General features: G+C 43.2%; 1 protein-coding gene across 3 annotated transcripts; it reads left to right on the forward strand.

The window, feature by feature from the left end:
• The first annotated feature begins 441 nt into the window (after window positions 1-441).
• On the forward strand, window positions 442-27,697 carry MAP3K8 (mitogen-activated protein kinase kinase kinase 8). 3 transcript variants are annotated; one of them, XM_010860029.1, is made up of 8 exons: window positions 442-807; window positions 5,092-5,453; window positions 13,987-14,154; window positions 16,569-16,830; window positions 18,345-18,451; window positions 23,429-23,581; window positions 24,408-24,654; window positions 26,391-27,697. In XM_010860029.1, the coding sequence occupies exons 2-8, from the start codon at window positions 5,115-5,117 to the stop codon at window positions 26,519-26,521; spliced, it is 1,407 nt and encodes a 468-aa protein (XP_010858331.1). In that variant the 5' UTR covers window positions 442-807; window positions 5,092-5,114; the 3' UTR covers window positions 26,522-27,697. The 3 variants fall into 3 exon arrangements, with proteins under 3 accessions (XP_010858331.1, XP_010858330.1, XP_010858329.1); XM_010860028.1 differs by lacking the exon at window positions 442-807 and adding an exon at window positions 818-1,204 and having other exon boundaries at window positions 26,391-27,520; XM_010860027.1 differs by lacking the exon at window positions 442-807 and adding an exon at window positions 1,212-4,854.
• The last annotated feature ends 283 nt before the right edge of the window (window positions 27,698-27,980 follow it).

Here is a 27,980-nt window from a genome sequence, read left to right on the forward strand (position 1 = left end):
GCCCTTCCCCCATACCAACCTCCCCTGGTTTGGGCTTTCACTGCGGCCGCCTCTCGCGAGCCCTGGAACTTGAGTGGGTGCGGGGTGGAGGAAGGCGCGGAGCACCGCGCTGTGTCTGTGACCTGAACCGAAATCTGAGCCCAACACCAGCACGTTAGGAACTACGATCTTCCTTCGGGGACAGGGTGCCGAGTTGCGGTCGCCCTTGCCAACTCCGCATCCGGGTGCCCTCTAGCACCCCGGCTGCCGGGTAACCCGGCTCAGAGGGAACTCGTAGGTGTTTTCCCAGGCCTAGGGCCGGTGCCGCGCGGTACTCCGTGTCCCTCGGAGGCGTGGCGAGGCCGATTCCGCTCAGGGCGCGCCCCTCCCCTGCCCCGCCTCCAGCTCCGCCCCGGGCCCCGAGGGCAAGTCGGGGGAGGGTGAGGACGGAATTTCCCAGCGCGGGGGCTCGGGCTGCCCCGCAAGCCGGCGGGCTCTTTCTGTTTACGGAGAGAAAGGGGAAATGGAAAAGGCGGGGAGGCGGCGGCTAGAGTCTGCTGCGCCGCCCCTCGGCCGGCTCAGACGCCGTGACTCAGGGGCCGACGAGGGCGGCCCGGGAGCGCGAGCTGCTCCGGGCTCATTTGGCAGCTCGGACCTGGACTGCTCGCCACGCTCCGGGGCCGGTCGCCCTGGCTCCCTCTTCTGCTGTAGCCGGGCTTGGGGACCCCGGAGCGCCCGGCTCCCGGGGGCTGCCCACCAGCTGCGACGAGAGCCGTCGGGGGACCGCGGCGGGAGCGCTCCGCTCGCGGGACCGCGCGGAGGCCGCAGGTAACGCAGACTTTGGGGGCTCTGGGGTATCGTTAGATCGCAGCCCTGCTGGGTGCCCCGGAGGTTCCCACCCTGAGATCCGGGGAGCCCCGGCATCAGGGCGTGGGGGTGCGGGGTGTATTCCGGGGCTCCAGGAGGTAGGAGCTGCCCTCTTCCAGCTGCGGCGCTCCTGTGCTGCGCGCGGGTAGTCGCTGCAGCCGGCACAGCTGGAAAGCACCTTGCGCAAGGGTCTCTCGGGGCGCCGCCCCCGACTCCTCCCCCTTCCTCCTGCTTCCCGGATCCCGAGTGCGCGGGCAGAGCAGGTCCCGGCGATGCACCCGGAGGCTGGGGCCCGCTGTCAGCGCGCCTCCCGCCGCGTGCGCCACCTGCACAGCTGCTCTCTCCCTGCCCAGACCCGGTGAGTGCACCCCGGAGGCGGGGGCCCCCAGCTGCCCCTCGCCCTAACGAGGGTTGCTCTTCTAACTTAACTTGCAAGCCCTTTAAGGCTCCCTTCTCTTTAAGGAAAGAGACGGGAAGAAGGGAGTAGGGGTGGGGGCTGGCGGGACCGAGAGACATGGAAGAGCTGAAACTTAAGTTTCATGCTTGTTCCGTGGACCGTCTTCTGTGACTAATAGGGTGATTATAGCAGAAGACCAGTGCTGGGTTTTTGGCCTAAGAAAGAATCTTCAGGGGAAAAATGTTATTTCACAGATGTTTCCCCGTGGAAATTCAGTATTCAGAATTGCGAAGTTTAAAAGGAAGAACGGCATACAGATTTTCCCAAAAGTTAACTGTCTTTACGTGAAACACTGCAGTCTGTTTCACTTTGGGAAAGACATATTTTGGACTGCTCTTGATAAAAACAGGGAAAGAAGCGCTAATTCAGTTGGCTTCTGTATCTGTGGCCTGAGTTGTAGGTACTTGCCAAGTAGAAGGTTATCTGAATCGGCAAACGCCCCCAGATCTGATGGGTGGAGGTTTGTGTGCAGTGTTTCGGACTGAGGTCTCCTGTAAGGAAAATTGGAGAGCTTCATTCTGGGGCTTTTTGAGAACAAAAATATCATTAGAGAAAGTCTTCCTGGATGTGTGCCCCGAGGGGCAATGTAATATTTTGGCAGAAAAATGTTTTAAATGGGAAGTACCACAGGGTATAATCATCCTTTTGTTAAGTAGGAACTTAGGCCAGTCATGTTGGCCATTTTCACTCACACTTGCCAGGAAACCCTCAACTTTTGTTTGTGTAGATAAAAGAAGCCAGGAGTATGCCATTTATGTTTAGGAAAAGTATTTCCTCTTGATTGTATTGCCAGTGTCAGAAATAATTAAGAGCAGATAATTTTGACTGTGGTGGTGGTTTAGTTACCCAGTCGTGTCTGATCCTCGTGACCCCATGGACAATACCCTGCAGGCTCCTCTGCCCATGGGATTTTAGACATGGACAAATGGGCAGAATTTTGACTATATCTGCCCATTTGTCCATGTCTAAAATTGGTGTACTCCCCAACTGCAGTAACAACCAGTGATTTAATGCAGATTTTTTTTTTTAACTGTAAACTGTGTGGAGAAGGGTCCTTGTGGCTAACGTGGAATACAGATACCTTCACCATTCACACTTTTTCTAGATGGCTACTGATGGTGAATAACTAGGAAATTGTTAGCATTTTGTCTGCCTAGTTAAGGCCTGAAAGTGCTACAGCTTTTGCTCAGACCTTTAGTGGATGAACTGGTCATCAGGGTTGCCTCGGGAGCGCACAGATTTGCGTGAGAGGAGGGTGGCGTTGCTAAGGAATTAGTGGCACGGAAGACACACTCCTTCACCTCCCTGCCCTCCCTCTGTGCATTCCCTCCCTCCTCTAGCTTCCAGTTTACGGGTGTGTGTGTCTCCGCCTCTTAGGTTTTACATATAAATGCTCCAGACTTTCTGGAGAATATAAGAACCAAAACCTGCCTTTCCACTCTCTGGATCAGCTGACCTGTAAACTGTATGGACCTTTTTCTCTCTTTCTTTAACCCTGTTACCCCTGGGAACTTTATTTTCTCTCTGGCCAGCCTTTTGAGAAGTAAACCTAGCAGCTCTGGAAGTTTTTAGCCAGTGGGATCCAAAATTGGGCTGTTTTTGTTTTAATTCCGTTTTTGTTTTTTTTTTTTCCTGTAAATTTTGCAAGTAGAAACTGCAACTAAACAGCCCCATGAAACCCAAGTTGAAGGTTCCTCCATTAACCTAAGAAATTCCTTTCAGAATTCAACAGACTCCAAGACCCTAAATCAGTCTTCCTCCAAGACCCGCTAGGTCTCAGAGAGGGGGGCTTCCTTTGCTCTCTAGATGCAACTATCAGTGATAACAGCCATCAAAACGTTTCATAGGTTTCTTTCTTTTTTTTTTTTTTCTTCTTTGTCTCTTATTTTAGAAACGATCTTTAAAACCTTACTGCAAAGAAGTGGGGGAATAGGTAGCCACATCCCATTTGCAGATAAGAAAGCTGCTCTGTTGAGGTATCTGCAAAGCCAGGAATCAGACTCGGTCCTTTGCTTTCATGCACATCATAGCAGCTGCAAAAGACACAGTTGATTCACTGTGTACCAGACTCTGCACCTAGGACCTTGTGCTCTTGAGCTCCTTTGATCCTCACAACCACCTATGAAGGACATGCTGTTATTACTTGCATTTTACAGATGGGGAACGTTGATGTGCAGTGGGGTTAAAGAGGGCTTTACAGGTGGTTCTGTGGGTAAAGATTAGCAGACAGAAAAGGAGAGGCTAGAGATTGGATCCCCTGCAGTCTGAGTCTAGGTGGGGTGTCAGACTGCAGTATCTTACCTTCTTATCCCAGACACTGTTTGTAGAGCAGAAATTGATCCCCCAGTAACTTAATAATGGCACAAAATTGCATGGTTCATTTCTCCAGTGAAATTCACCAAGAGGTCTGTGTCTGGGTCTTGTGGGCAGGGGACCCTGAGGTGGAATATTTCCCTGGGTTTGGTGTGTGTGCTCCAGGTTGATGGGAGCCTGTGGCTTTTATTATCCCTGTGTGCATTGAAGGCTTATGCTTTTAAGAACCTGAAACATCTCTCAGAGAGAGGCTGCTTCCAGGAGTGCAGTAGTTTAAGTAGACATACATACCTTTCTATTTTCTTGGTCCCTTAAGTCCTTTTATCTTTAACCCTTTGGGATGGGATTGTTCTAAAATCCTGTGTTACAGCCTCACAGTTTACAATTCATTTCTCTTCATTTTCTTATTTACAGATCCCCAAGTATGGCTCCTGATGTGTGTAAAAAACTGAAATACAGTTTTGGCTAAGCAGACTTAGTTGACCTTGTCTGTGTCTTGCTTATGATAGATTTGGCTGCCCTGGCCTCTTACCACAACTTCTAGAGAGTCATTGATTTAGATGTTATATGAACCCTCTTGAGTCTGTGAAATGCATGCTTTGTCCCGTTAAAGAGTTCTGGTCACAGGAGGGGACAGCTGATTACAGGTTAAAAGAATCTTCTCCTTTCTCATAGCCATCCTCAGCAGAAGGAGAATTTGAGGTTTGCTGTCTTCCTTCTAAGTGAGCCGTTTAATTTATTTGCATCAGAATTATTCCTGAAACTTGACTTACCATCACCAAATTTGCTTAGATTAAAATCCATTTGAGATGCTTCTGGCTTCAAGACCTGAATTTTATTTGCAAAGCTAGCTCCTGAATTTGGTAAAGGAAATTTTTTTTAAAGTGTATTTCTATTTTTATTTTATGTATTTATTTATCTTTGGCTATACCATGTGGCTTGAAGAATCTTCATTCCCCCACCTGGGATTGAACCCAGGATCCTGTGGTAAAAGGGCTGAGTCCTAACCACTGAACTGTCATGGAATTCCCAGAGAGTTTCTTTTCTTTTTAAATTCACCCAAGGCCTAAAAGTCACAGAGATCATGCAGAAAGGGTTGCCCCTTTTGGGAGAGCAGCAGGTTGGAAACTGTCAAGAACCAGGCGCCTCAGCTCCTGCTCCTCAAGTTCACACTTGAATTCAGTGAATGTTTATTTTCAGAGGCTACAGCTGATGCCAGCAACTCAGTGAGTAAATGGGTAGGTAGTGAGTTCACTGGATCTCAGGTTTCCTCTCTGTAAAATCAGCGCCAGATTAAAGGTTATCTCAGGTCCCTTTCTTCACTGTCTGTGCACTTGACCTCACACACCCTGTGGCTGGAGCCCCTATTTTATGAACAAAAGCATATAGAAGTCTGTACCCAGTCCATCTTGTCAGTTTCCTGTTGATCGCAAACACACACACAGTAAAGTAAGTAGTCGCGCTTTCTTCTGCAGACTCTTTGGAGAGCCCAACAGTGATGGAGTTCATGAGCACCGGGAGTGACAACAAAGAAGAACTCGATTTATTAATGAAACATTTGAATGTGTCCGATGTGATAGACATTATGGAAAATCTTTATGCAAGTGAAGAGCCAGCGGTTTATGAACCCAGTCTGCTGACCATGTGTCAGGACAGTAACCGCAACGAGGAGGAGCGGTCTGAGTCTCTGCTGCTCAGTGGGCAGGAGGGGCCCTGGTTGTCCTCAGTCAGATACGGGACCGTGGAGGACTTGCTTGCTTTTGCAAACCACATATCCAACACTGCGAAGCGTTTATACAGACGCCGACCTCAAGAATCTGGAATTTTGTTAAATATGGTATGTTTTTTCCTCATCAGTTGAGTGCTGTGTGTTCAGCTTCCTACTCCTGCTACATTTAATGCTGAGTGGGATTTGAACGTTGTTCAGACTGGCTGCCAGGTACAGTTTTTAAAAATGGAATATCTGTAAGAATGACCTCCGTGTGAAAGATGCAAAAAATACAGCCTTCATTAAAAGTTTTGTTTAAACAATCTTCTCCATATTTTAGAAGTAGTTCTACAAATAGGTAATTAAGAAGAATGAATTTTAATTTCATTATTCACTAAAGAGCTCACTTGTCAATTAAGTCAAAGAGAAAGGCTTTGAGACTCATGTGAGAGGGGAATAAAGACTTTGTCTTTATATATATATATATAATATAGTATAGTTTATGTATAATTTTATGTTACAGGTGTACAATATAATGATTCACAATTTTTGAAGGATATACTCCATGTATATTATTTTAAAATATTGGCTATATTTCCTATGTAACACAGTATATCCTTATAGGTTATTTTACACATAATAGTTTGTACCTCTCAATCCCCTACCCCCTTCCTTTCCCTCTACCCACTGTTAGCCATTAGTTTATTTTCTATGAGTCTGTTTCTTTTTTTAATATTTATTAATTTGTTTTACTTTTTAGATTCCACATATAAGTGATATCATACAGTGTTTGTGTTTGTCTGACTTAATTTCACTTAAAAGCATAATACCCTCCATGTTGTTGCAAATGGCAAAATTCCATTCTTTTTTATGACTGAGTAGTATTCCGTTCTGTGTGTGTGTGTGTGTGTGTGTGTGTGTGTGTGTGTGTACCACATCTTTATCCATTCATGTGTTGACAGATGGTTAGATTGCTTCCACTTCTTGGCAATTGTAACTAATGCTGCTGAGAACACTGGGATGCATGTGTCTCATTGAATTATTGTTTCCATTTTTTTCAGATATATGCCCAAGAGTAGAGTTGCTTGGGAATATGGTGGTTCTCTTTTAAGTTTTTTGAGAAACCTCCATCCTGTTTTCCATGGTAGCTGCACCAATTTGCATTCCCACGAACAGTGTAGGATTCCCTTATCTTCACATCCTCTCTGACACTTGTTATCTCTTGTTTTTTCGATAACATCCATCCTAACAGGTGTGAGGTGATATCTCCTGGTTTTGATTTGCATTTCCCAGTGATTAGAGATGTTGAGCATTTTTTCCTGTGCTTGTTGCCTATTTGCATATCCTCTTGGGGGAAATGTCAGTTGAGGTCTTCTGCCCATTTTTTAATCGGGTTGTTATTTTTTTGATGTTGAAGAACTGTAGGAACTGTTGGTATATTTTGAATATTCACCCTTTCCTTATTGGTAGTATCATTTGAAAATATTTTCTCCTGTTCAGTAGGTTGTCTTTGTGTTTTGTCCTTGGTTTCCTTTGCTGTGCAAAAGTTTTTAGGTTTAATTAGGCCCCATTTGTTTATTCTTGCTTTTATTTCCTTTGCTTTAGGAGACAGATCCAAAAAATATTGCTATAATTTATATCAAAGAATGTTCTGTTTAATTAACATTTTTGACGGCTGAATTTTTGTGCCCCTCTTTTGTTACATCTTGAAACATCATAGTATTAGTACTGGCTAAATTCAATTCTTGTAGAAATGTAGTTTGTGTGCAGTAAGTAGTTATCCAGAGATGCTCTCTCTTTAATTGGTGAGGTATGAATGACAAGGGATATATTTGTTTAGTTATCCTAAGTATGCAAATAATCTAAAATATTGTGACAACACTTAGTTGCCACAATAGAAGATCAGGTGATGTATTGGGGTGTGGTTAGTCTCTTAGTGTGTCAAAGGTGAAGGTAGGTGCTGGCTAAAGGTGATCTAATTTTTGGAAAAGAACAATTCTCAAAGGAGTGGGTGGGAACTTGCAAAACATGCTTACTGATGATGAAAGCACCTCAGTTTCCTTTGGTGCATATAAATGGAAAGATGGTTAATATATGGAGGGTGGCGTTGAACAAGTAGAGTCTGTACCAAGTACCTAATTATTATTATTATTTTTTGTGTACCTCATTTGTTTAGTTCAAAACAACACAGTGATTTAGGTCAGCTATGTAGCAAATTGTTTTGTTAGAAGCCAGCTGTGTTCACCTATCGCTCAATTGCCAGCAAGATTGCAAAATCATGTTTTACAAAAAAAAGTAAAGGTTACATTTTGCATTGTTGTATGACTTGCTTTGGTCTGGATATGCCAAAGTGTATTTGATACTTAACTTTGTCTTGAGAAGAGTACTTCTTTTCATACATGGAAAGTCATAATTTGAACTAGGGGTCATACCTGTTTGTCTTAGCTAAAATATAGCTGGAGAACTCTGGTTCAAAATAACATATATGTCTATGATCAGAAACATAATGGTTTATGTGTTTGTTTTTTGCATACTTACTTGTTAAAATGATTATTTTAAAGGAAACCATACAGAATAAACACATTGTTTTTGCTTGTAAATATGTAGAGACTTCCCTTCTTTCCCCTGGCCAATCAGACTGATGAGAGATGGGCCGTAGAATTGGGAATGTGCGGAAGGGAATTCGGGGAAATTTCATTTCTCTGCTTTACAAGATGATGGCTAGCCATCTACTGAACACGTTGGTTCCAAGTGTACCTTCATACGGACCACATGCTCCCTTCCAGGATTTGTCCATTCGTTTGCTAGACAGAGCTCAAACATCTACAGGGCATGAGGTGCTTTTTCAGGTGCTAGAAATACAGTTTGTGTTTCCTGGTCGCTTTCTGTGTGCTGAAGGAGGCAAGTAAACATGTAATTATAATGCAGTGTAACATTTCTCAATACAGCTACGCCCTGATCAGGGGAATGGTCAGGCAAGATACCTCACATAACCATGAGGATTGATAGGAGGAAGGGAGAACATTAGAGAGGCCTCCAAGAGGAATTAAAAAATAATTTTTTTTCCCCCTTGTTTTTGGCCACACCATGCAACTTGCAGGATCTTAGTTTCCCAACCAGGGATTGAACCCCGGGCCCTGGCAGAGTGGAACTGCTGAGTCCTAACCACTGCCTTGCCAGGGGAATTCCCCCCAAGAGGAAGTGATGTTTTAATTACTGAGTTGGAATCAGCCAGATGAAGGGGATGGAGAGCAGAGAATGTTCCAGATGGTGAGATTGGAGGCATAGATACATGGTGTGTTGCTGGCAACTAACAATCACAGCACCATGGAATTAGACAGGGTGGAGGGCCCAGGAATTACAAAAATAACCTGTAGCACAGGCATGTGAAACGGTGGTCTGCATGTGTGTGCAGGTAGCAGCTATTTTCCTAAAAATAATATTTATAAAGATTCCTCCAACATCCACAGGACCTGGGGAAGAAACATGAGGAGACTAAGCCAGGGAATGCTTTGTATGAGGATGCTACAAGTTACCTATAATCTAGACCAACTCTCACCCACATCTGAGATTAATAGCCTAAAATGAATTCTCAACACTCAACTCTTGGGTGATTATTGGGAAGCTGAAGATCCCTAAGGAGCTCACTCAGAGGTGTGGGTGTGTGATGCTGAGTGCTGCTCCTCAGGGCTTAGTCACGGATTCCTGGCTTCTCAGTCTTAAAAAACCTTAAAGATACTTGAATCAAGCTCTCTCTCTGAGGCTTGGCTCACCCCATTCATCATCTCCAATAATTGCTGGGGCATTTTCGCCTTTGCTTGGAAAACTGTGACGAAGCATGCATCATATTCTGGGGTGTGTGTGGTCATATCAGGCCAACTGATTGCAGAGAAGTCCTTCCTTAGACGGCACAAGCATTTATGTGTGAGCCCCCTTAGTCCTAGCCCTACTTCTTGGCCATAAAAATGGGATGAATCTCATAGGTATATGCTGAGTAGTGGTAAAGAGGCCCTTGAGTTAAAGGGCCCGGCATGTATCTCAGCTCTGAAATGGCTTAGGTGACACCAAGCCAGCTACTACAACCTCTGTGCCTCCGTTTACTCATTTGTAAAATGGGTAAGTGGCCACATTCACTCCACATGGTTGTTTGGGGCAAATAATTACAAGTGACCTGTGTGCACATGGTGAGTGTTGAAAGGACACAGGCCACTGTGGTTGTCACACCCCTTCCTTACGACAGTCCTCCCAGTGTTCACAAAGCTGCACGTCTTCCCTCTTCTTCCCTCGTCCCCACGTCTTCCCTCTTCTTCCCTCGTCCCCCACATCTTCCCTCTTCTTTCCCCATCACTCCTGGCTGTGCCTGCCCCTTCCTGCGCACTGTGCTGTTAACTTTCCTCCTCCTTGGGTCTCAGGCCCCAGCCAGTGCCCATCTGATAGCCCAGAACTTGAACCCGGCTGTCCCTTTGCTGTGGGACCAGCAGGGGAGCACAGAGCCAGCTTGGCCTTTGTTCTAGATCCCTTATCTCTCTTCATGTAGCCCAAGGTCACATCCATTTTCTAGCTACCACATCACCCTTATGGAATCATTCTCACTGACTTACCTACTCAAATGCTGTTTCTGGGCTGGTGATGTGTCATGCCAATGGCAGTGATCAGGATAAATAAATGGACAGCATAGGGGCTTCCCAGGTGATGCAGTGGTAAAGAATTTGCCTGTCAATGCAGGAGACGCAGGAGATGTGGGTTCAATCCCTGGGTCAGGAAGATCTCCTGGTGAAGGAAATAGCAAACCACTCCAGTATTCTTGCCTGGAGAATCTCATGGACAGAGGAGCCTGACGGGTGACAGTCCACGGGGTTGCAAAAAGTTGAACATGACTGAGCTACTGAGCGCGCGCGCGCGCGCGCGCACACACACACACACACACACACACACACACACACACGGACAGCTTGCCTCCAATGTCTGCACTTGAATGTGGCTTTAGTACATGGAAGAGTTGACAGAGATAATGGACAACAGAGATTTCCAGAAGATTATTTACTTGGGCTGCTAGAAAGAAGAAGAAGAAGAAGGGGAAAAATATTTCAAACCCAGATAGGGAAGGTCTGGGACTTGGGAAGATCCCAGGACTTGCAGAACCACATACTGGCCAACACGTGTGTGTCACCCTGCACGTTCAGGGTCTGTCATCAGAGATGGTGTGGAGAACTCTCAGGGCGTTCAGAGAAGAATGTGGGGAATGGTACACTGGGGTGAAGGAACTGCAGAATTTGATCTAAAGAGGAGAAGGCCAAGCCATCTCAGTGGACTGTAAATTAGGCATTTGGTCACTGGGTTCAACTTTAATTACAACCTCTGGAAAACTGAAGGCTCTTATCTAAAGAATAGGAGCTGTGGCTTGAGGTCAGACAGACCTGAATGTCACTGCCTACTGAATTCCTTAACCTCTTCAAGTCAGTTTCTTCATCTCTAAGTGGAGATAAAGAGAGTCCTTACGTCACAGACTTGTGCGAAACTCATGTGTTAGTGTTGAAGTACTCAGCACAGTGCCTGGCCCAGAGCTAGCACTCAGAAGATGGCTAGTATTGTTACTCTTATCCTCTCAACTAAGAGGACACTGGGCCAGAGTGGGTTAAAGCAGATTTGAGTTGAACAAAAGTAAAACTTTCAAGTGAAGTCAGACAAAGACAAATATCCCATGATGTCATGTATATGTGGAATCTAAAAACATGATACAAAGGAAATTATTTACAAAATAGAAACAGACTCAACAGATGTTGAAAACAAACATATGGTTACCAAAGGAGAAAGGTAAACAAACATGGTTACCAAAGGAGAAAGGTGAGGGGAAAGGGAGAAATTAGGAGTTTGGGGTTAGCATGTACAAACTGCTACATATAAAATAGATAAACAACAAGGACCCGCCATATAGCACAGGGGATTCTACTCAGTATCTTGTAATAACTTATAATGGAAAAGAACCTCAAAAAGAATATATATGTGTTTATGTAACTGAATCGCTGTCCTGAACACCTGAAATTAACACATTGTAAATCAACTGTACTTCAGTGATTAAAAAAAAAAAAAACTAAAAAAAAGTAAGATTTTTTTTTTCGAAGGCTGCTTAAACCCTGAAGTGAGCCCTGGAGAATCAAGAGCAATTGGATCTGTAAATATTTAATAACAAGGAAGAGGCGGTAAAGCCAGTGCAGCCGAGTGCCAAGAGCACAGTTCTGTCTTGAGGACTAAACCCACCATGTCCCCAGCCTCCTGTAGAAGTGGCCTCCAGGAACTTGAGGTGACGCTTCTTGAAATGAGGTCATATTTAAAACTTGGCAAGACCATGGTCTCTGCTTAGTTATGGTCCCTCTCGAGTCTTGCACAGCGGTCAGGCTCAGTAAATGCTAAAGTTTTGAGTGTGAGTAACTTCACATTTCTAAGTATGAGCCTCTTTCTCTGTTTCATCCCCTGACTAATAGTGCACATGTCTGTGGGGTGTAGTTACGATTAGCAATAATTGGTCCCGAATGAATAACCCTTACGGTCACCAGGGTTGTTCCCAGAGCAGGGTCGAGTAAGCAGCCCAGTGGGTCTGGAGATGAATCGCTATCTTCTCTCCCCAAGTGATCCGCATTCCCCTGCAGCCTCTTCCGTTCTTGAAATAACTTTGTGTCACTTTAATAGTCTCATAATTCCCAAAGTCATAATATTACTAATGACTTGTAGGTAAAACCTGTATTTTTGGGATTCTAGCCGGAGAAGGCAATGGCACCCCACTCCAGTACTCTTGCCTGGAAAATCCCATGGATGGAGGAGCCTGGAAGGCTGCAGTCCATGGGGTCGCTGAGAGTCGGACACGACTGAGCGACTTCACTTCCACATTTCACTTTCTTGCATTGGAGAAGGAAATGGCAACCATCTCCAGTGTTCTTGCCTGGAGAATCCCAGGGACGGGGGAGCCTGGTAGGTTGCCGTCCATGGGGTCGCACAGAGTTGGACATGACTGAAGCGACTTAGCAGCAGCAGCCCTTGAAAAAAACCGTACACCATTTTTTTTATAAAAGGAATGTGCTCCAGGTCACCTCTCTTGTGAACTTATTAACTTGTTTTCATTTTATTTATTATTATTTCTCCCTTTAATTTTTCACTCTTTAAAAATTGAGATAGAGTTTCTATGCAGTAGAATACACAGAGGGCTTCCCTGGTGGCTCAGATGGTAAAGAATCTGCTTGCAATGCAGGAGACACAGGTTTAATCCCTGGGTCAGGAAGATCCCCTGGAAAAGGAAATGGCCACCCACTCCAGTATTCTTGCCCGGAGAATTTCATGGACAATGGAGCATGGCAGGCTATAGTCCATGGGGTCACAAAGAGTCAGACATGACTGAGTGACTAACACACACACACAGAATACAAAGATCTTTAATATCCAGTTTTGACATGGGTACATACCCTTATAATCCATACTGCTATCGAGATATCTCTCTCTTAATTTTTTAGTTATTATTTTTATTTATTTATTTGAGTTGATTTACAATGTTGCATTCATTTCAGGTATGCAGCCAAGTGTTTCAGTTAGCTGTATATTCTTTTTTAGATTCTTTTCCCTTATAGATTATTGCAAAATATTGAGTGGTGTTTCCTTTGCTACACAGTAGGTCCTTGTTGGTTATCTATTTTATATATAGTAGTGTGTGTATGTTAATCTCAAACTCCTAATTTATCCTCTCCCATTTCCCCTTTGGAAACCGTAAGTTTGTTTTCTGCTTTGTATATAAGTTCATTTGTGTCTTTTTTTTTTTTTTAAGTTTCCACGTGTAAATGATATCATGTGGTATTTGTCTTTCTCTGTTTGACTTCACTTTGTATCATCTCTAGATCTATCCGTGTTGCTGCAAATGACATTGGTTCATTCTTTTTCATGGCTGAGTAGTATTCCATTGCATATATATGTACCACATCTTTATCTATCTTAGGTTGTGGCTCTCAGTTTTTGAGTTAGCTGTCTTGTTCAAAGTGTCTGCTGACACTCAGAGCTCAGGGACTGTCTGTCTCTTGTACTTGCCTCCTCAGCACCAAACATAGAGCCTGGCCCATATCATGCCCTCAGTAAACATTAAATGAGTGAGTAGATGAGAGAGAATTCTGCCCTTGCTTTATTTATCTTAACTTACAGCTCTGGCAAAACACATTGTTTCCCAGAATCCTCTGTGATCATCAGTTCATTTCCGCACTCTCTCTGTGTGCGTCACCTCTGAGTAATAGTTATGCAGACTAACAGGTTAGCACATTTTAATTGGAAACCAGTCAGCTTGCGTGTACAGGTTACATTTCTGCAATCTTTATTTTCAGCCTTTTGATCACAACAATCAGGGTGCCTTAGATAAACCATTTTTAAAGTTCTCTTTCGCAATGAATTACTCACATGCAGATAGAAATACGATCAGGCCTGGCCAGTGACGTGTTTCTGTTACATGCTTTCTCTGTCTTGCTGAAGCTCTAAATATAGCCTCTGTACACTGTTAGGATTACATACAGTGACATTCATTTTTAACACTGCGTGTAAGAATGTGTTCTAACATAACCAGTTCCTGAAGGGTGGGTCTTGGAAGAGAACCTTGCTGAAATTCTCACCCTCCTGCGTGTTTGCTTTGTTGTAGGTAATCACTCCTCAGAATGGACGCTACCAGATAGACTCTGATGTTCTGCTCATCCCTTGGAAGCTGACCTACAGGAACATTGGCTCCGATTTCATTCCTCGGGGGGCATTTGGGAAAGTGTACTTAGCACAAGATATAAAGACTAAGAAAAGGATGGCATGTAAATTGGTATGTACTTCATAACCAGAGACGGTGCCCTGAGTGTTGGCGTTGGGGCTTTTGTGTCTTTACCCAAAGCTGGCTACCCTTTGACTGCCTCTTGTTTGAGGGTACTCAGTCCAGCAAAGCATCTGTGTTTTATAGATAGGCTTCCTACCTGGGATCATTCAATCCCCAAGTCTACTTAAGTACAATAGTTGAGTTTAGTCAGTTTGCGCTGGTAAAAAAGAAGGTACTAGCTTACTTAGCGCCAGCTTGGATGCCTGCATCCTTCTTGTGGTAGGATGGGGGAGGGAAGCTCTCCTGCAAGAGCAAATTTATTTGCTGCTGTTTTTAATCTCACCCACAGGGGAGGGGACTAGGCAGGGAAGTAGACACTGTTCAGAAAGCCACAAGACTTCTCAGGACTACAGATTAAAGGGCTGAATTTATTTATTTATTTTTAAAATATTTATTTATGTATTTTGGCTGCACTGGGTCTTAGTTGCGGCATGTGGGATCTTCGCTTTGGCATTCAGACTCTTAGTTGCAGCATCCTGGATCTAGTCCCCAACCAAGAATTGAACTTGGGCTCCCTGCATTGGGAGCATGGAGTCTTAGCCACTGAACCACCAGGGAAGTCCCCAAAGGCTAAATTTAAATAGACCAGTATTGAAGATACCCCATCTCTTCTTATTAAACATTCAGCACCCACTGAGGTGCCCTCATTTTGGAATACTGGCCTGATTTGCCAAAGTGAGCAGGCACACACCCTATAACCCAGCAATTCCACTCCTGCAGGTGCCTGACCAGTAGGCATGCATCCACGATCCCCAGAAGCCATATGCTGGCGTGTCCATAGCAGCACTGTGCAATAGCCCCAAACTGGAAAGTTTGCAGATGTTGAAATGTGGTATATTTATACAATGCAATGCTGTCCAGCAAAGAGAAGAAGTGATTTACAACTGCAGTGATGTAGATAAATCTACATTAGGTGAAGCTAGAACAGCTGGACACAAAACAGGATCCATTCTATGAGATTCCACTTATACTGAGTTGGCCAAAACATTTGTTCAGGTTTTCCCATTACATCGTGTGGAAAAACCTGAAGGAACGTTTTGGCCGACCCTATATAAAGGCCCAAAAGGCTAAACAGACATGTTGGAAATCCCGTCTCTGGGTGTCCCTGGGGAGCGGTGACAGGTAGGGGCCAGCAGGGGGTTTCAGGGATGCTGGTGAAGTTCTGTTTCCTGATCTACATGGTGGTTACACGGGTGTGTTCGGTTGAAAATTTATTGAGTGTGATAATCTGTTTTGCATTTTTGTGTATGTCTCTTACACTTTAAAGTTTTTTAAGGGCAATGAAATAGACTCACTTTTGATTTAACAAAAAACAAAATAGAAAATAATGACACTATCATCTCAGTCACTCTTTTCATCATGAGGGCCTCATTTGTGCCTCCATAAAGGTTGACCCAGAGCATCTGTTATTAAGGGGAAAAAAGGAAGTAATATAGTAGTTATTTGAAGGTTGCATTTAGAAAGAGATATGTCCAAGTTAAAAAAAAAAAAATCTGGAGACATTTTTTTAAAGCTCTTAGAGCCAGAAAGTGTTCTGTTTTTCAGTTTTATCACAAAAGACATGGCAAATAGCTTTGTGGGCTGTTTTCCTTGCAGTCCTTATATTTAATTTTTAAGCTGTGTGTTTTCTTAAAAAAGAGAAACATGTAAGATGATTAACAGCCCCAAACAGTTCATAAGGATGCAGGCTAAAGAATGAGACCCCTTTCCTTGCAGCAGTTACCATTAATGGGTTCTTACACGTCCTTCCAGAAAATTTCTATGGACATGTGTCTGTATAGTGGAATATTGTTTTACAAATGCGAACATAATATATGCATTTCTGCATCTTGCCTACTTCAGTCTAACAGTTTATTTTGGAGGCATTCCTGTCATGTAAGAGTTACTTCTTTCTTTATTAATGACTATTGATTTTCCATAGAATAGATGGTCAGTGCTTATTTAAATGCATTGTTAGAACGTGAACTGTGAGACTAGAGACAGTGTTTTATGACAAGGAAGACTGAAAATAATGACCCCAAATCTAGGTAGCATAGAAATTCCATGTATAACAGATGGGAAATTACCTTCTGTGGGTCAATCATGAACAATTCTTTCATTGGTGTCTCTACTCTAAACGAAATTAGTATTTTATTATTTTGTCCTTTTTTTTCTTATTTTGAATTTTTTCACCTTATGCAGACATTAATGTAAAGGCAGATCCCAAGTAAACATTATCTTTACTCTGGAGTACAATTTCATAATACATCAGAGTATCCTTGAGGGCATTTGTTTGCCTTCTGGCTTGTAAGTTGACCTATATTGTGTATATTTTTCATTGTCCTGGGGTTGTTGAGGATATTCCTTGTGCTTTTGTGTTCTAGATCCCAGTAGACCAATTTAAGCCATCTGATGTGGAAATCCAGGCTTGCTTCCGGCACGAGAACATCGCCGAGTTATATGGCGCCGTTCTATGGGGTGAAACTGTCCATCTCTTCATGGAAGCAGGTGAAGGAGGGTCTGTCCTGGAGAAACTGGAGAGCTGTGGACCCATGAGAGAATTTGAGATTATTTGGGTGACAAAACATGTTCTCAAGGGACTTGATTTTCTGCACTCAAAGAAAGTGATCCACCATGACATTAAACGTGAGTTATCTTTGGATGTGTCCCTTTTTGGCTTAAACAGACTAGCTGGACTTTAGGCAGATGGGCTCTTCTATTCAATATGAAGGTCCTTGATGGCATGAGGACTGCCCATGGGTCAGGAATATCCCCTAGAAGGAAATGGCAACCCACTCTAGTATTCTTGCCTAGAAAATTCCATGGACAGAGGAGCCTGGTAGTCCATGGGGTTGCAAAGAGTCGTATACAACTGAGCAACTAAGCATGAGCATGGTTGTTTTCTAAGAGTAAGAGATTGTGGGGAAATACATAAGGGAGCTCCACTGTGAATCCTTAATATCTAAGCATAAAGTGGGCTAGCAAAACTTGTACTGAGAAAAGTTGGGTATTTTACTTTTTAGTTTTAGAAAGTGGCTTGATAATAGTACACAGTATATAAAATATAAAAAATATTTCCCACCTTTATTGAGAAATAATTGACAATATAACACATGTTTAAGATGTACAGTGTAGTAATTTGATACATGTATATATTGCAAAGTGATTATCATGATAAGGTTAGTTAACACATCATCCATCTCATGTATTTATAATTTTTTTGTGTGGTGAGAACTTTTAAAATCTGCAGCTTACAAAAATACCATACAGTATTGGAAAATACCCTGATGCTGGGAAGGATTGAAGGCAAAAGGGGAAGGGGGTGGCAGAGAATTAAGTGGTTAGATAGCATCACTGACTCAGTGGACATGAATTTGAACAAATTCCAGGAGATAGTGGAGGACAGAGGAGCTTGGAGAGCTGCAGTCCATGGGGTCACAAAGAGTCAGACACCACTTAGCGACCGAACAGCAACAATTGTTAACCATAGTCACCATGCTATACCTTACTTCTGGACATATAGTCCCAGAAGTTTTTCATCTCGTTACTGGAAGTTTGTACCTTTTTTATCACCATCCCAAATTCTCTTTCCCCAACCCCTGGCAACCACTTTGTTCTGTGTTTCTATGTTTGCTTGCTTTTTTCTTTTTTAGACTCCTCATAAAAGTTAGATTGTATAATATTTGTCTTTCTCTCTCTGATTTATTTAGCCATCAAGGTTCATCCATGTTGTCACAAATAGCAGGATTTCCTTCTTTTTTATGGCTGTATAATATCCCATTATATTAATATGTATCAGGCAACATATATGTGTATATCACAAAATTTGCATATGTATAAATCTTCTTTATCCATTCGTCCATTGATAGATGCTTAGCTTGTTTCCATGTCTTGGCTATTGTAATTTGAGGATTATTAATGACTACCTTCATTTATATCCACTTTGACTGAATTCTTGACAAATCTGAAGTGATTTTTACCTAAACTCGCACCCACATTCACCTTTCCCTTTTGAATATAATGCACTCATATCAATAAAGGAAGCATTTCAATGTATCTTTATTTGAAACCCAATTTAAATAATGTTTCCATTTTGTTTATGGATACATACACAATTTTTTACTAAAATTTCTCCTCTCTTTATTCTCCTCTCTTTATAGCTAGCAACATTGTTTTCATGTCCACAAAAGCTGTTTTGGTGGATTTTGGTCTAAGTGTCCAAATGACCGAAGAGATCTATTTTCCTAAGGACCTCCGTGGAACAGAGGTAATTATGTTCATCCAAAAAATGGGCAATAGCTTTTTTTTTTTTTTTTTTTTAGTATTTATTTATGTTTTGCTGTCCTTGGGTCTTAATTGTGGCATTCGGGGTCTTTCTTTGTGATGCATGGGCTTCTCTCAAGTTGTGGTGCTCAGACTCCAGAGCCAGTGGGCTCAGTAGTTGTGGGACATGGCTTCGTTGCCCTGAGGCATGTGTGATCTTAGTTCCCCAACCAGGGATCAAACCCGCATCCCCTGCATTGCATGGCTGATTCTTAACTACTGGACCACCAGCACAGTCTGGCAATATCTTATCAACAGGAAATATAAGATGTTCTATCATTACTGCAGAAAGGACAAAGAAGGGGAAGAAATCCATTACATTAAATCATTATTATCATGGGAACCTTTTTAATAAGCGTTCACTCTGTGTCGTGTGCTCATTTTAACACTTTATTTGGATTGTATTATTTTATCCTCACAATACTATTATCATAGGGAAATACTATTATTACCATTTTAAAATAAGAAAATAAGCTTGAAGAGGTTAAGATAAAATACCCAAAGTTATTTAGCTACTGACAGATCAGGGAATCCAATCTAGTTTTTTCTGAGTCTATAGTCTAAGGTTTAACTGCTGTGTAACTAATATGTACATTTTCAGTATAACAGTATTACTGCTTTGGTTCAGTTATAGCCATAATCGTCATGATCATTAAGAACAACATTTATTGAGATCTGATATTTTAGGTCTCTCTTTAATCCTTGGACTCTTAAAAGAAATCTCACTTATTAGAGCACGAATGAATCTTATTTGAAGGTATAAGCTTACTATAATATTCAACTCATTTGTGAAACAAAAACAACAAAAACAAAACTTTCCTGAATCTAAATGAGATTCAGAGAAATGCATTCATGAGCTTTCAAATAATATATTTAGCATTCACATTATTAGGCTGCATCGTTGATTCATATAGTGAGTTTCTGTTGGACATCTGAGCATTCAGGCTGCTGTGTATGCAAGGGATGGAACCCAAGACAAAGCCAACAAGGACTCCATTCTGGAGTTAGGACCGATTTTAAATTTACCTGGATTATTAATAAATGACCAGCCATTTAGTTCACAGTCAGTTATGATGGGTGTGGGGTTGGTTGCATCTGGAAAGGTACATGGGGGTAGAATCTACCTTCCTGGCCCATCTCCATGACAATGAGGTGTTTAGCTATCAGAGTCCCTCAGCCCCATGTCCTTCTCTGTTGAAAGTGCCCTCAGGAAGCAAAGAGGGGGCAGTTGCTGAATCTTTGCTTCAGACAGGCCAGATTACCAGGCCAGTCCCGGTATTAATCAAAAGATGAACTTTATTTTAGCTAGTAAATGTATTGCATTTACTATTACAGTGCAAGGGTTTCCCCAATGGCTCAGCGGTAAAGAATCTGCCTGCAATGCAGGAGACACAGGAGATGTGGATTCGATCCCCAGGTTGGGAAGATCCCCTGGAGGAGGAAATGGCAACCCATTCTAGTATTCTTGCCTGAAAAATCCCATGGACAGAGGAGCATGGTGGGCTATAACCCAAAGTGTTGCAAAGAGTCAGACACGACTAAGTGACAGAGTACACATATACACGCAGTTGCAAAAAGAATTGTTTGCATTTTAGGCTGGGATTTTGTCAGCCTTTTTTTAATCTCCCCCCGCCCCCCTCAAACTTTAACCTTTTTAATTTGTATTGGGGCATAGCCAATTAATAATGCAGTGGTAGTTTCAGGTAAATAGTGAAGGGACTCAGCCATACATATACATGTATACACGATGGCACCCCACTCCAGTACTCTTGCCTGGAAAAGCCCATGGACGGAGGAGCCTGGTGGGCTGCAGTCCGTGAGGTCGATAAGAGTCGGACACGACTGAGCGACTTCACTTTCACTTTTCACTTTCCTGCATTGGAGAAGGAAATGGCAACCCACTCCAGTATTCTTGCCTGGAGAATCCCAGGGACAGGGAGCCTGGTAGGCTGCTGTCTATGGGGTCACACAGAGTCGGACACGACTGAAGCGACTTAGCAGCAGCAGCAGCAACATTCTCCCCTAAACCCTCCTCCCATCCAGGTTGTGTAAGCCTTTTCTTAACTCTCTTAAAGCAGACTTTCTTGGGCAGCAGAAGAGATCTTTGGTTTTGCTTTTATTAGTGAACTTATTCTGGAAGAGATCTTTGGTTTTGCTTTTATTAGTGAACATATTCTGGAAAATACTTGGGAGAGGATCCTGGAGAGTTGTCTTCGAGCAAAATAATATTCAGAAAACTGTAGACCTTTTATTTTAAGCATGTTTTAGTCTCCAGATCTTGGGAATACTTCCCCAAAGCACAAAATCTAATAAGACTTAACACTTCTGACATGATTTCTTTGGAAATACTTCAGCATGTTTTGGCAGTTGTCAGATGTTCAGATATGTGACACTCTACTCCTTTTCCTGGAGCTAGTTTGAAAAACAAACTATTTATGGTTTTAAAAGATGGAAAATACCTTTCTCTTCCCGGCAGGATGATCAAATTGGACATTTTGCAATAACTGAAGAAAGACATCTCCTTTCTGGGATTTTCTATCAGAAGAGTGTGTATTTGAGTATGAGATAGCAACACAGTGTCTATTCCTGAATAGGAGTTTGGATTGAAGTATTTTCACCAAATGTTAATTGCTTTCTATGAAGTGCTAAACTGGCCTTGGCGTTCCTAGCTATAAAAACTCTTCTGATCTACCCGGGTTTGTTTATTGTATGTCTGGCACATGTGATTGTAATGTGGTAGGAAGTGTGCTGATGAGTTGAGATGTAGAGGCCACTTCTCAGAAAGCTTGTTTTGACCTCTCATCCTTAAAGAGCAAGAAGGCATCATTAATCAGGGTCAGCCGTGCAGATTCGCCTTCCATTAGAACTTGATCATTTGGTTTTATCAGATGTCTTCTGAACCCCCGAGCCGAGCTTCCAAATACAGACGCTGGTCACCCACGGTCTTCCTATTCAGGGCATGATCTTGTAACTGTGCCATGTGATGCACATACAGGGTTAATCCAGCCTATCTTTAAACTATTGTTTTGGAATTCCCTGGTACAGAGAAAGAAGAAATAATGAATGTGAAAAAGTAATTAGAGTTCCCTTGATAGCCTTGTTCCTTTTGTAAAGTTCTTATATAAGGTCACATGTCATCATCAAGTACTTGGGGATATACAAACACATATACACACACACACACAGAGTCTCCTTCCCTTTGTAATAAATGTGTTGGGAGGTAAAGGCCTTGACACCCCCACCCCAAGCCCTACCCCGCCGAGCTCTAGGCTCCTGGGTCCATGCCTAAGGGTGCACAACCCCCAGAGAGTCAGGCTTGGGTTCCCCTCAGGCCTGTTTTAGGAAGTGCCCTTAACCCCATGCCCTGCTACTGTGGCTCCCTAGAGCTTAAGGAGTCAGGAACTGGGAGCCATGGGGCTCTGGGCAAGGGATCTGCCCCTACCACATGCCACCCCACAACCCTGCCAGGGCCCCAGGCGAGCACACAGCTGCCACTGGTGACACCAGAAGTAACACTTTGCCTAATCCTTGCTTAGGAGAGTCGCCCAGGGTCGGGGGGAAGGGAGGCAGGCACCTCTGTTAACAGTTGTCCTGACCACTGAGTATGTTGCTCAACTTTGTGATATTATTTAGTAGGAAAGTCCAAGGAGAGAGAGAGAGAGAGAAAAAAAAAAAAAAAAAATAAACTAGTAAAGGAACCAAGCCCAGGCAGCCCGGAAGTGTGTTGTAGGAAGTACTTGAGGCAAGTGAGGTGGGGAAACTGGGCAATTTCCCCAGTTTTTGTAAGCCAGTTCTTTCTTTATTTGCTCTGAAATGTATTCTGGGAATACTCACCCCCCTCTCCATGTTCATGGCAGCATCCAAGGTTGTTAAAGCTAAATATTGACGGTGAGGGTAGGAACTGCACTGTGCCTGTACCAGCCATAAGGACAGGTCACTGGTGTTTGCTCTTTTTCTCTTTTAGAAACACACACTGCTTAGGGAAACCATTTCTAAAACGAGCCCTCCTTTTCCAGCATTGGCTCATAAAACCAACTTTCACAATGTGAACATGGCCTGCCTTTAATATTTAGTCACTGGGCTCCCTGTTGGGTAGAAATAAGAAGTGGTTCATAGAAATGACCCATTAGGATCACTTTTCCAATATTACACTTTATTTATTTGTTTTTGGCTGCTCTGGGTCTTTGTTGCTGCACAGGGGCTTTCTCTGGTTGCAGTGCGTGGGCTTCTCATTGCAGGGGCTTCTCTCTTATTGTGAAACGCAGGCTCTAGGGTGCATGGGCTTTTCAGTAGTTGCAGCACATAGCTCTGTAGTTTATAGCACACAGACCCAGTTGCTCTGAAGCACATGAAATCTTCCCGGACTGGGAATCAAACCCGTGTCCCTTGCATTGGCTGGCTGTACCACCAGGGAAGTCGTCCATTGCTACACTTTAAATTCTTCTCTTCTGTGTAGTCGGTGTTGATACTCTGGGACCTCTGCTGCTTTTGATGACTGAAGATAATTATCAGTTTGGCATTTTAATGCCAAACATGAAATGAGGACGTGTATTTTAGTGTCCATTGAAATACAAAAGGAATTGGTATTTTAGTAGGAACAGGAAACATCGATCCTTGCTTTGCAGAACTTTGAGTGGGAGTGCCAGATGTGTTCTCAGCCATGGATGGTTTGCTGCCTGGTCTGCCTTGTGCTCAGTCTGTGGGGAGAGGTGCTGTGAGGCTGCAGGGTAAAGCTGCCTGAGGCCGCACGGGTCAGTGCTACTCCTTTGCTGAAGGGAACACAGCAGGGACATGCTGTTCTCAAGGGATGAAGTGTGCAGTGGATACAGCGAGGGGCATGTACCATCTTCCAGAACTGGGTTAGGGAAATGGTGCCTAGACCCATGAGGGGGTCAGACTGACCTTCCTGCTTCTCTTTCAGATTTACATGAGTCCGGAGGTGATCCTCTGCAGGGGCCATTCGACCAAAGCAGACATCTACAGCCTGGGGGCCACTCTCATCCACATGCAGACGGGCACCCCACCCTGGGTGAAACGTTACCCACGCTCCGCCTACCCCTCCTACCTGTACATAGTAAGTGGGGGCGGTGGGGGGAGGGTGGGGTTAGAGCATCTCACCTGCTCAGGAGAGCTGCTCTCTCTCTGATAGCACACACATCTGATGGGATGATGGTGAAGTATGACCATCATCCTCTATGGTAACACTACTATATGCTCAGTATGCTAACCATGGTATGCTGACCATATACTAGGCTTACTAACTCTCCCACATGGAGGGATCACTGTATGGAAACCCATCCAGCTATGCCCAGGCAGAAATTATACGCTATGCTGTTATACACGATGCCACTGAAAAGCATCAGAGTAGCATAAATCATTGAACTGAGGAAGTTGTATATGTTCTTTGAACACTTTCCAGAAAGATGGTATTAGATTCGAGATCCCCAGGGCAGCCTGGCACATAGTGAAACACGCAGCGCCCCCCACCCCCGCCCCCACCACTCACCCGCCTCCTTTGACTATAGAGAAATTGAGAGGCAGGTGCTTCCCCGTTTCTGCACAGGGGCCTTTGGGCATTGCTTCTATGGAAAGCTGTGTATTCAGACCCCGAGTGTTTATCTCTGACTGCATTTAACCAAAAGATGGGTTTCACTCAGTGTCCTTAGGAAATGTTACTGAAGGGTATGAGCTGTATTCACTTCAAAACAAAAGACTTTCCAGGTCTTTTTTTTTTTTTTAATATGTAATTTATTTTATTTTTTCTTTATACATGTGTTCCCCATCCTGAACCCTCCTCCCTCCTCCCTCCCCACACTTTCCAGGTCTTGTAACTAGAATACCTGTCCTGTCGAGGGTATATTTTCATGCCATTGATGCTAAGAGAGCTGGTTTGTTCACAGATCCACAAGCAAGCGCCTCCTTTGGAAGATATCGCTGAAGACTGCAGTCCTGGTATGAGAGAGCTGATTGAGGCTGCCCTGGAGAGAAACCCCAATCACCGGCCTAGGGCAGCAGACCTACTGAAACACGAGGCACTGAACCCCCCCAGGGAGGATCAACCCCGCTGCCAGAGTCTGGACTCTGCCCTCTTTGAGCGGAAGCGGCTGCTGAGCCGGAAGGAGTTAGAACTTCCTGAGAACATTGCCGGTATGGACACCCTGCAGTGTGCGGTGCCCTGGCTTCCCTTCTTTTTCTGTCTCCATCCACCTTCTAATAGAACCCATGAACATGCCTGGAAAAACAAATAGAATTAGCAGGTGCAAGCTAGTATATGTAGGATGGGTAACAACAAGTTCCTACTGTATAGCACAGGAACCTATACTCCGTATCCTGTGATAAAGCATAATGGAAAAGAATATGAAAAAGTATATATATATATAATATTTTTCATATTCTTTTATATATATATATAACTGAGTTACTTTTCTGTACAGCAGAAATTAATAAAACATTGTCAATCAACTTGACTTAAGTAAAATTAAAAAAAAAAAACTGAAGTGACTTGCTGCATGCTATAAGTTGTTGGAGAGATTTCAGCAAGATTGTTAGCAAAAGCATATACCAAAAAAAAAGAAAAAATTAGCTGGGAATTCCTTGGCAGTCCAGTGGTCAAGATTCCATGCTTCCACTGCAGGGGGCATGAATTTGATTCCCGATGGGGGAGCTAGGATCTTGCAAGCCATGGGGTGTGGCCAAAAAAAAACCACTCACAATTAAAAAAAAAAATCAGCTAATTTACCAGCAAGCCTAACTGGTTTCCAGTGCAGATGGAGGTAATGCTATCTTTGAGAATTATCTCTGCCTTGCTTTCTTTTGCAACAGAGAAGAGTGTTTGCTTTTTAAAATAGATCAAGCATGACAGTTTTGCTGTTGGCAAAGAGTGGGACTCTGTACAATGCAGTTATGATAAACTATGCCAGTTGTTGGTTGGAAACATCACAGCACTGATAAAATATTGAATTTGAAGGCAACCTGCATTTCTGTCTTCCTCTGCTCAAAAATCTCTCTTCCAGCTGTGAAACCTTCCCATTTAGGAAAAACGATACACATTCCAGGAACATTGGATATGCATGGAGAAGGGTTTCTATTTTGATTATGAAATCTGTGATGTTCTAACTCTGTCTGGGTCCAAACCCAGATGTCAAGCCTGGAATGCTTGTTTGCATTTCTTGGCTTCTTGTCTGACTTTCCTGTATTTGAAAAGAATCGTCTGGGATGTTGGAAAATGGGCCAGGATTTCCAGCTAATTTCTTATGGTTGTTGACTCTTTTTTTAATTCTTTTGTCTGTGCTATATCCCATAAATTAGCCCATCGTGTTCAACTCTATGGCTTTTAAAAAAAATATTTGGCTGTACCCTGAGGCATGTGCGATCTTAGTTTCCCAACCAGGGATCGAACCCACAGCCCCTGCACTGGCAGGCAGAGTCTCAACCACTGGACCACCAGGGAAGCCCCCAATTCTATGGCTTTTTAATAATAATTCAACAGAGTTTTAATGCTGTTCCATTCGGAGCAGGCAATGGCACCACACTTCAGTACTCTTGCCTGGAAAATCTCATGGACGGAGGAGCCTGGTGGGCTGCAGTCCATGGGGTCGCTAAGAGTCGGACACAACTGAGCAACTTCACTTTCACTTTTCACTTTCATGCATTGGAGAAGGAAATGGCAACCCACTCCAGTGTTCTTGCCTGGAGAATCCCAGGGACGGGGAGCCTGGTGGGCTGCCATCTACGGGGTTTCACAGAATCGGACACAACTGAAGCGACTTAGCAGCAGCAGCAGCAGCAGCAGTGTTGTTTTTGTTAAGTTGAGGAAACAGGCATCTATTATTGAACATATCCCCTGATCACTTATTTTATTTTTTCGATGTTTCCTTTTTCAGACTCTTCGTGCACTGGGAGCACTGAGGAATCGGAGATGCTGAAGAGGCAGCGTTCTCTCTACATAGACCTTGGGGCCCTTGCTGGCTATTTCAACCTTGTCCGGGGTCCGCCGACCCTGGAGTATGGCTGATGGCTGGTGGCGTTTGCCCTGAATTAGGACTCAACATTCATAGATCTCTGGGAAGCTGATTCTGCCAACTCTGCATAGGATCTTCATGGAGGGAATTGTATTTTTATTGGCTGGGCTCTTCAGACTCATGAATGTGACTCCATGTGGCTCCTGTGTGTTGATATGTGAAGCTACCCTTGGCCCGCTAGGCTGGAAAGTTCTCATTTCTCAGGTGGCACACCTGACTCTAAGGAAGCTGAGAGTTCACGGAAGGATCATTTCTCAGTGACTGATTCCATTCACTGTGCACTTTGCTCAAAATTTTAAGAATACCAATCACAAGAATAATATATTAGCCTACAATGACTGTTCTTGGTTCTATTAATAATTTAACGAAGGGAACTTCTTTTAACTCAGTGTATATATGGTGTATATTGGTATATATTGTATGATAACTCTTCAAGCCTTTGTAAATGCTGATAGAAATGAAAATCTTTATATTTGGGGTAAATAGAACAACTTGAATATTATAGCGATAAGCTGAGCTAGTGTCTTAAAAATGGCTAACCGGTGAATTGGGAGCCATGTAACAGCTGCCACTAGTGACAGGTTTGGTTCGGTTCCTATGGAAACATTTTGTACTGTACATGCTATGCTTCAGACATTTGAAACATGATGTTTTGAATGTGGATAAAACTGTGTTAAACCACATAATGTCTGTACATCCCAAAGGATGAGAATATGACCTTTAAGAAAAATGGAACATTTATAAATTCTTAATGATGCTACTTTTATAATTCTTCTCTATTTTCTTGAAAGCATTTGTATATTAAAATAGCATACTGTGTATGTTTCATATCAAATGCCTTCATGAATCTTTCATACATATATATTTTTAACACTGTAATGTATGCGAGTATTCCTCCTTCAAGTATGTTTTTACATCATACAAATGAAAATGATACTTTTATCCAACATGACCCATCAAATCAGCTGAATAAATTCAGTATTTTGCCTGAAGTCTTGTAAAGAGTGTGATTCTCAACGGGCCCAGGGATGGGTTTTAGGGGTTGGAATAGAACTTGGAGGAGAACGTGTGCCATGAGGAGGCCAAAAGTGCCCGAGAGCTTTGTGAGCTTTGCATGTTGTATGTGTGCATCCTGCTGTTGCTGCTGTATGAAGCCATGGTTGTCATCTGGATTGTCATCTGGATTATGTATTTTCAGTACATCGTGGTTGGGAAATAATTCTCATTGTGGTTGGGAAATAATTCTCAGCTACTGGTTTAGGCTAAGTGTGGTTCGATTTTGCATCTTATTTTTATACATTTATACCACCTCTGAATACCTGCTTGCATTCTCCATGCCAATTATTGTCAAGCTCATAACCAACTTGCCTTTGTAGAAGGTAGATTTCAATCATGTCTAGAAACTCTAATGAACACTGTTGAATGGGGGTCTGATCCATCGTTCACTGAGTG

The sequence above is a fragment of the Bison bison genome, unplaced genomic scaffold (genome assembly GCF_000754665.1).
Source record: "Bison bison bison isolate TAMUID 2011002044 unplaced genomic scaffold, Bison_UMD1.0 scf7180017864461, whole genome shotgun sequence".
In the NCBI taxonomy this organism is placed as follows: domain Eukaryota; kingdom Metazoa; phylum Chordata; class Mammalia; order Artiodactyla; family Bovidae; genus Bison; species Bison bison.

Excerpts from the sequence above, each read along its gene's own strand:
- MAP3K8 (XM_010860027.1), top strand. Across the intron at positions 16,831-18,344 it reads GATCCACCATGACATTAAAC|CTAGCAACATTGTTTTCATG; the intron begins GTGAGTTATCTT and ends CTCTCTTTATAG. Across the intron at positions 24,655-26,390 it reads ACTTCCTGAGAACATTGCCG|ACTCTTCGTGCACTGGGAGC; the intron begins GTATGGACACCC and ends TTCCTTTTTCAG.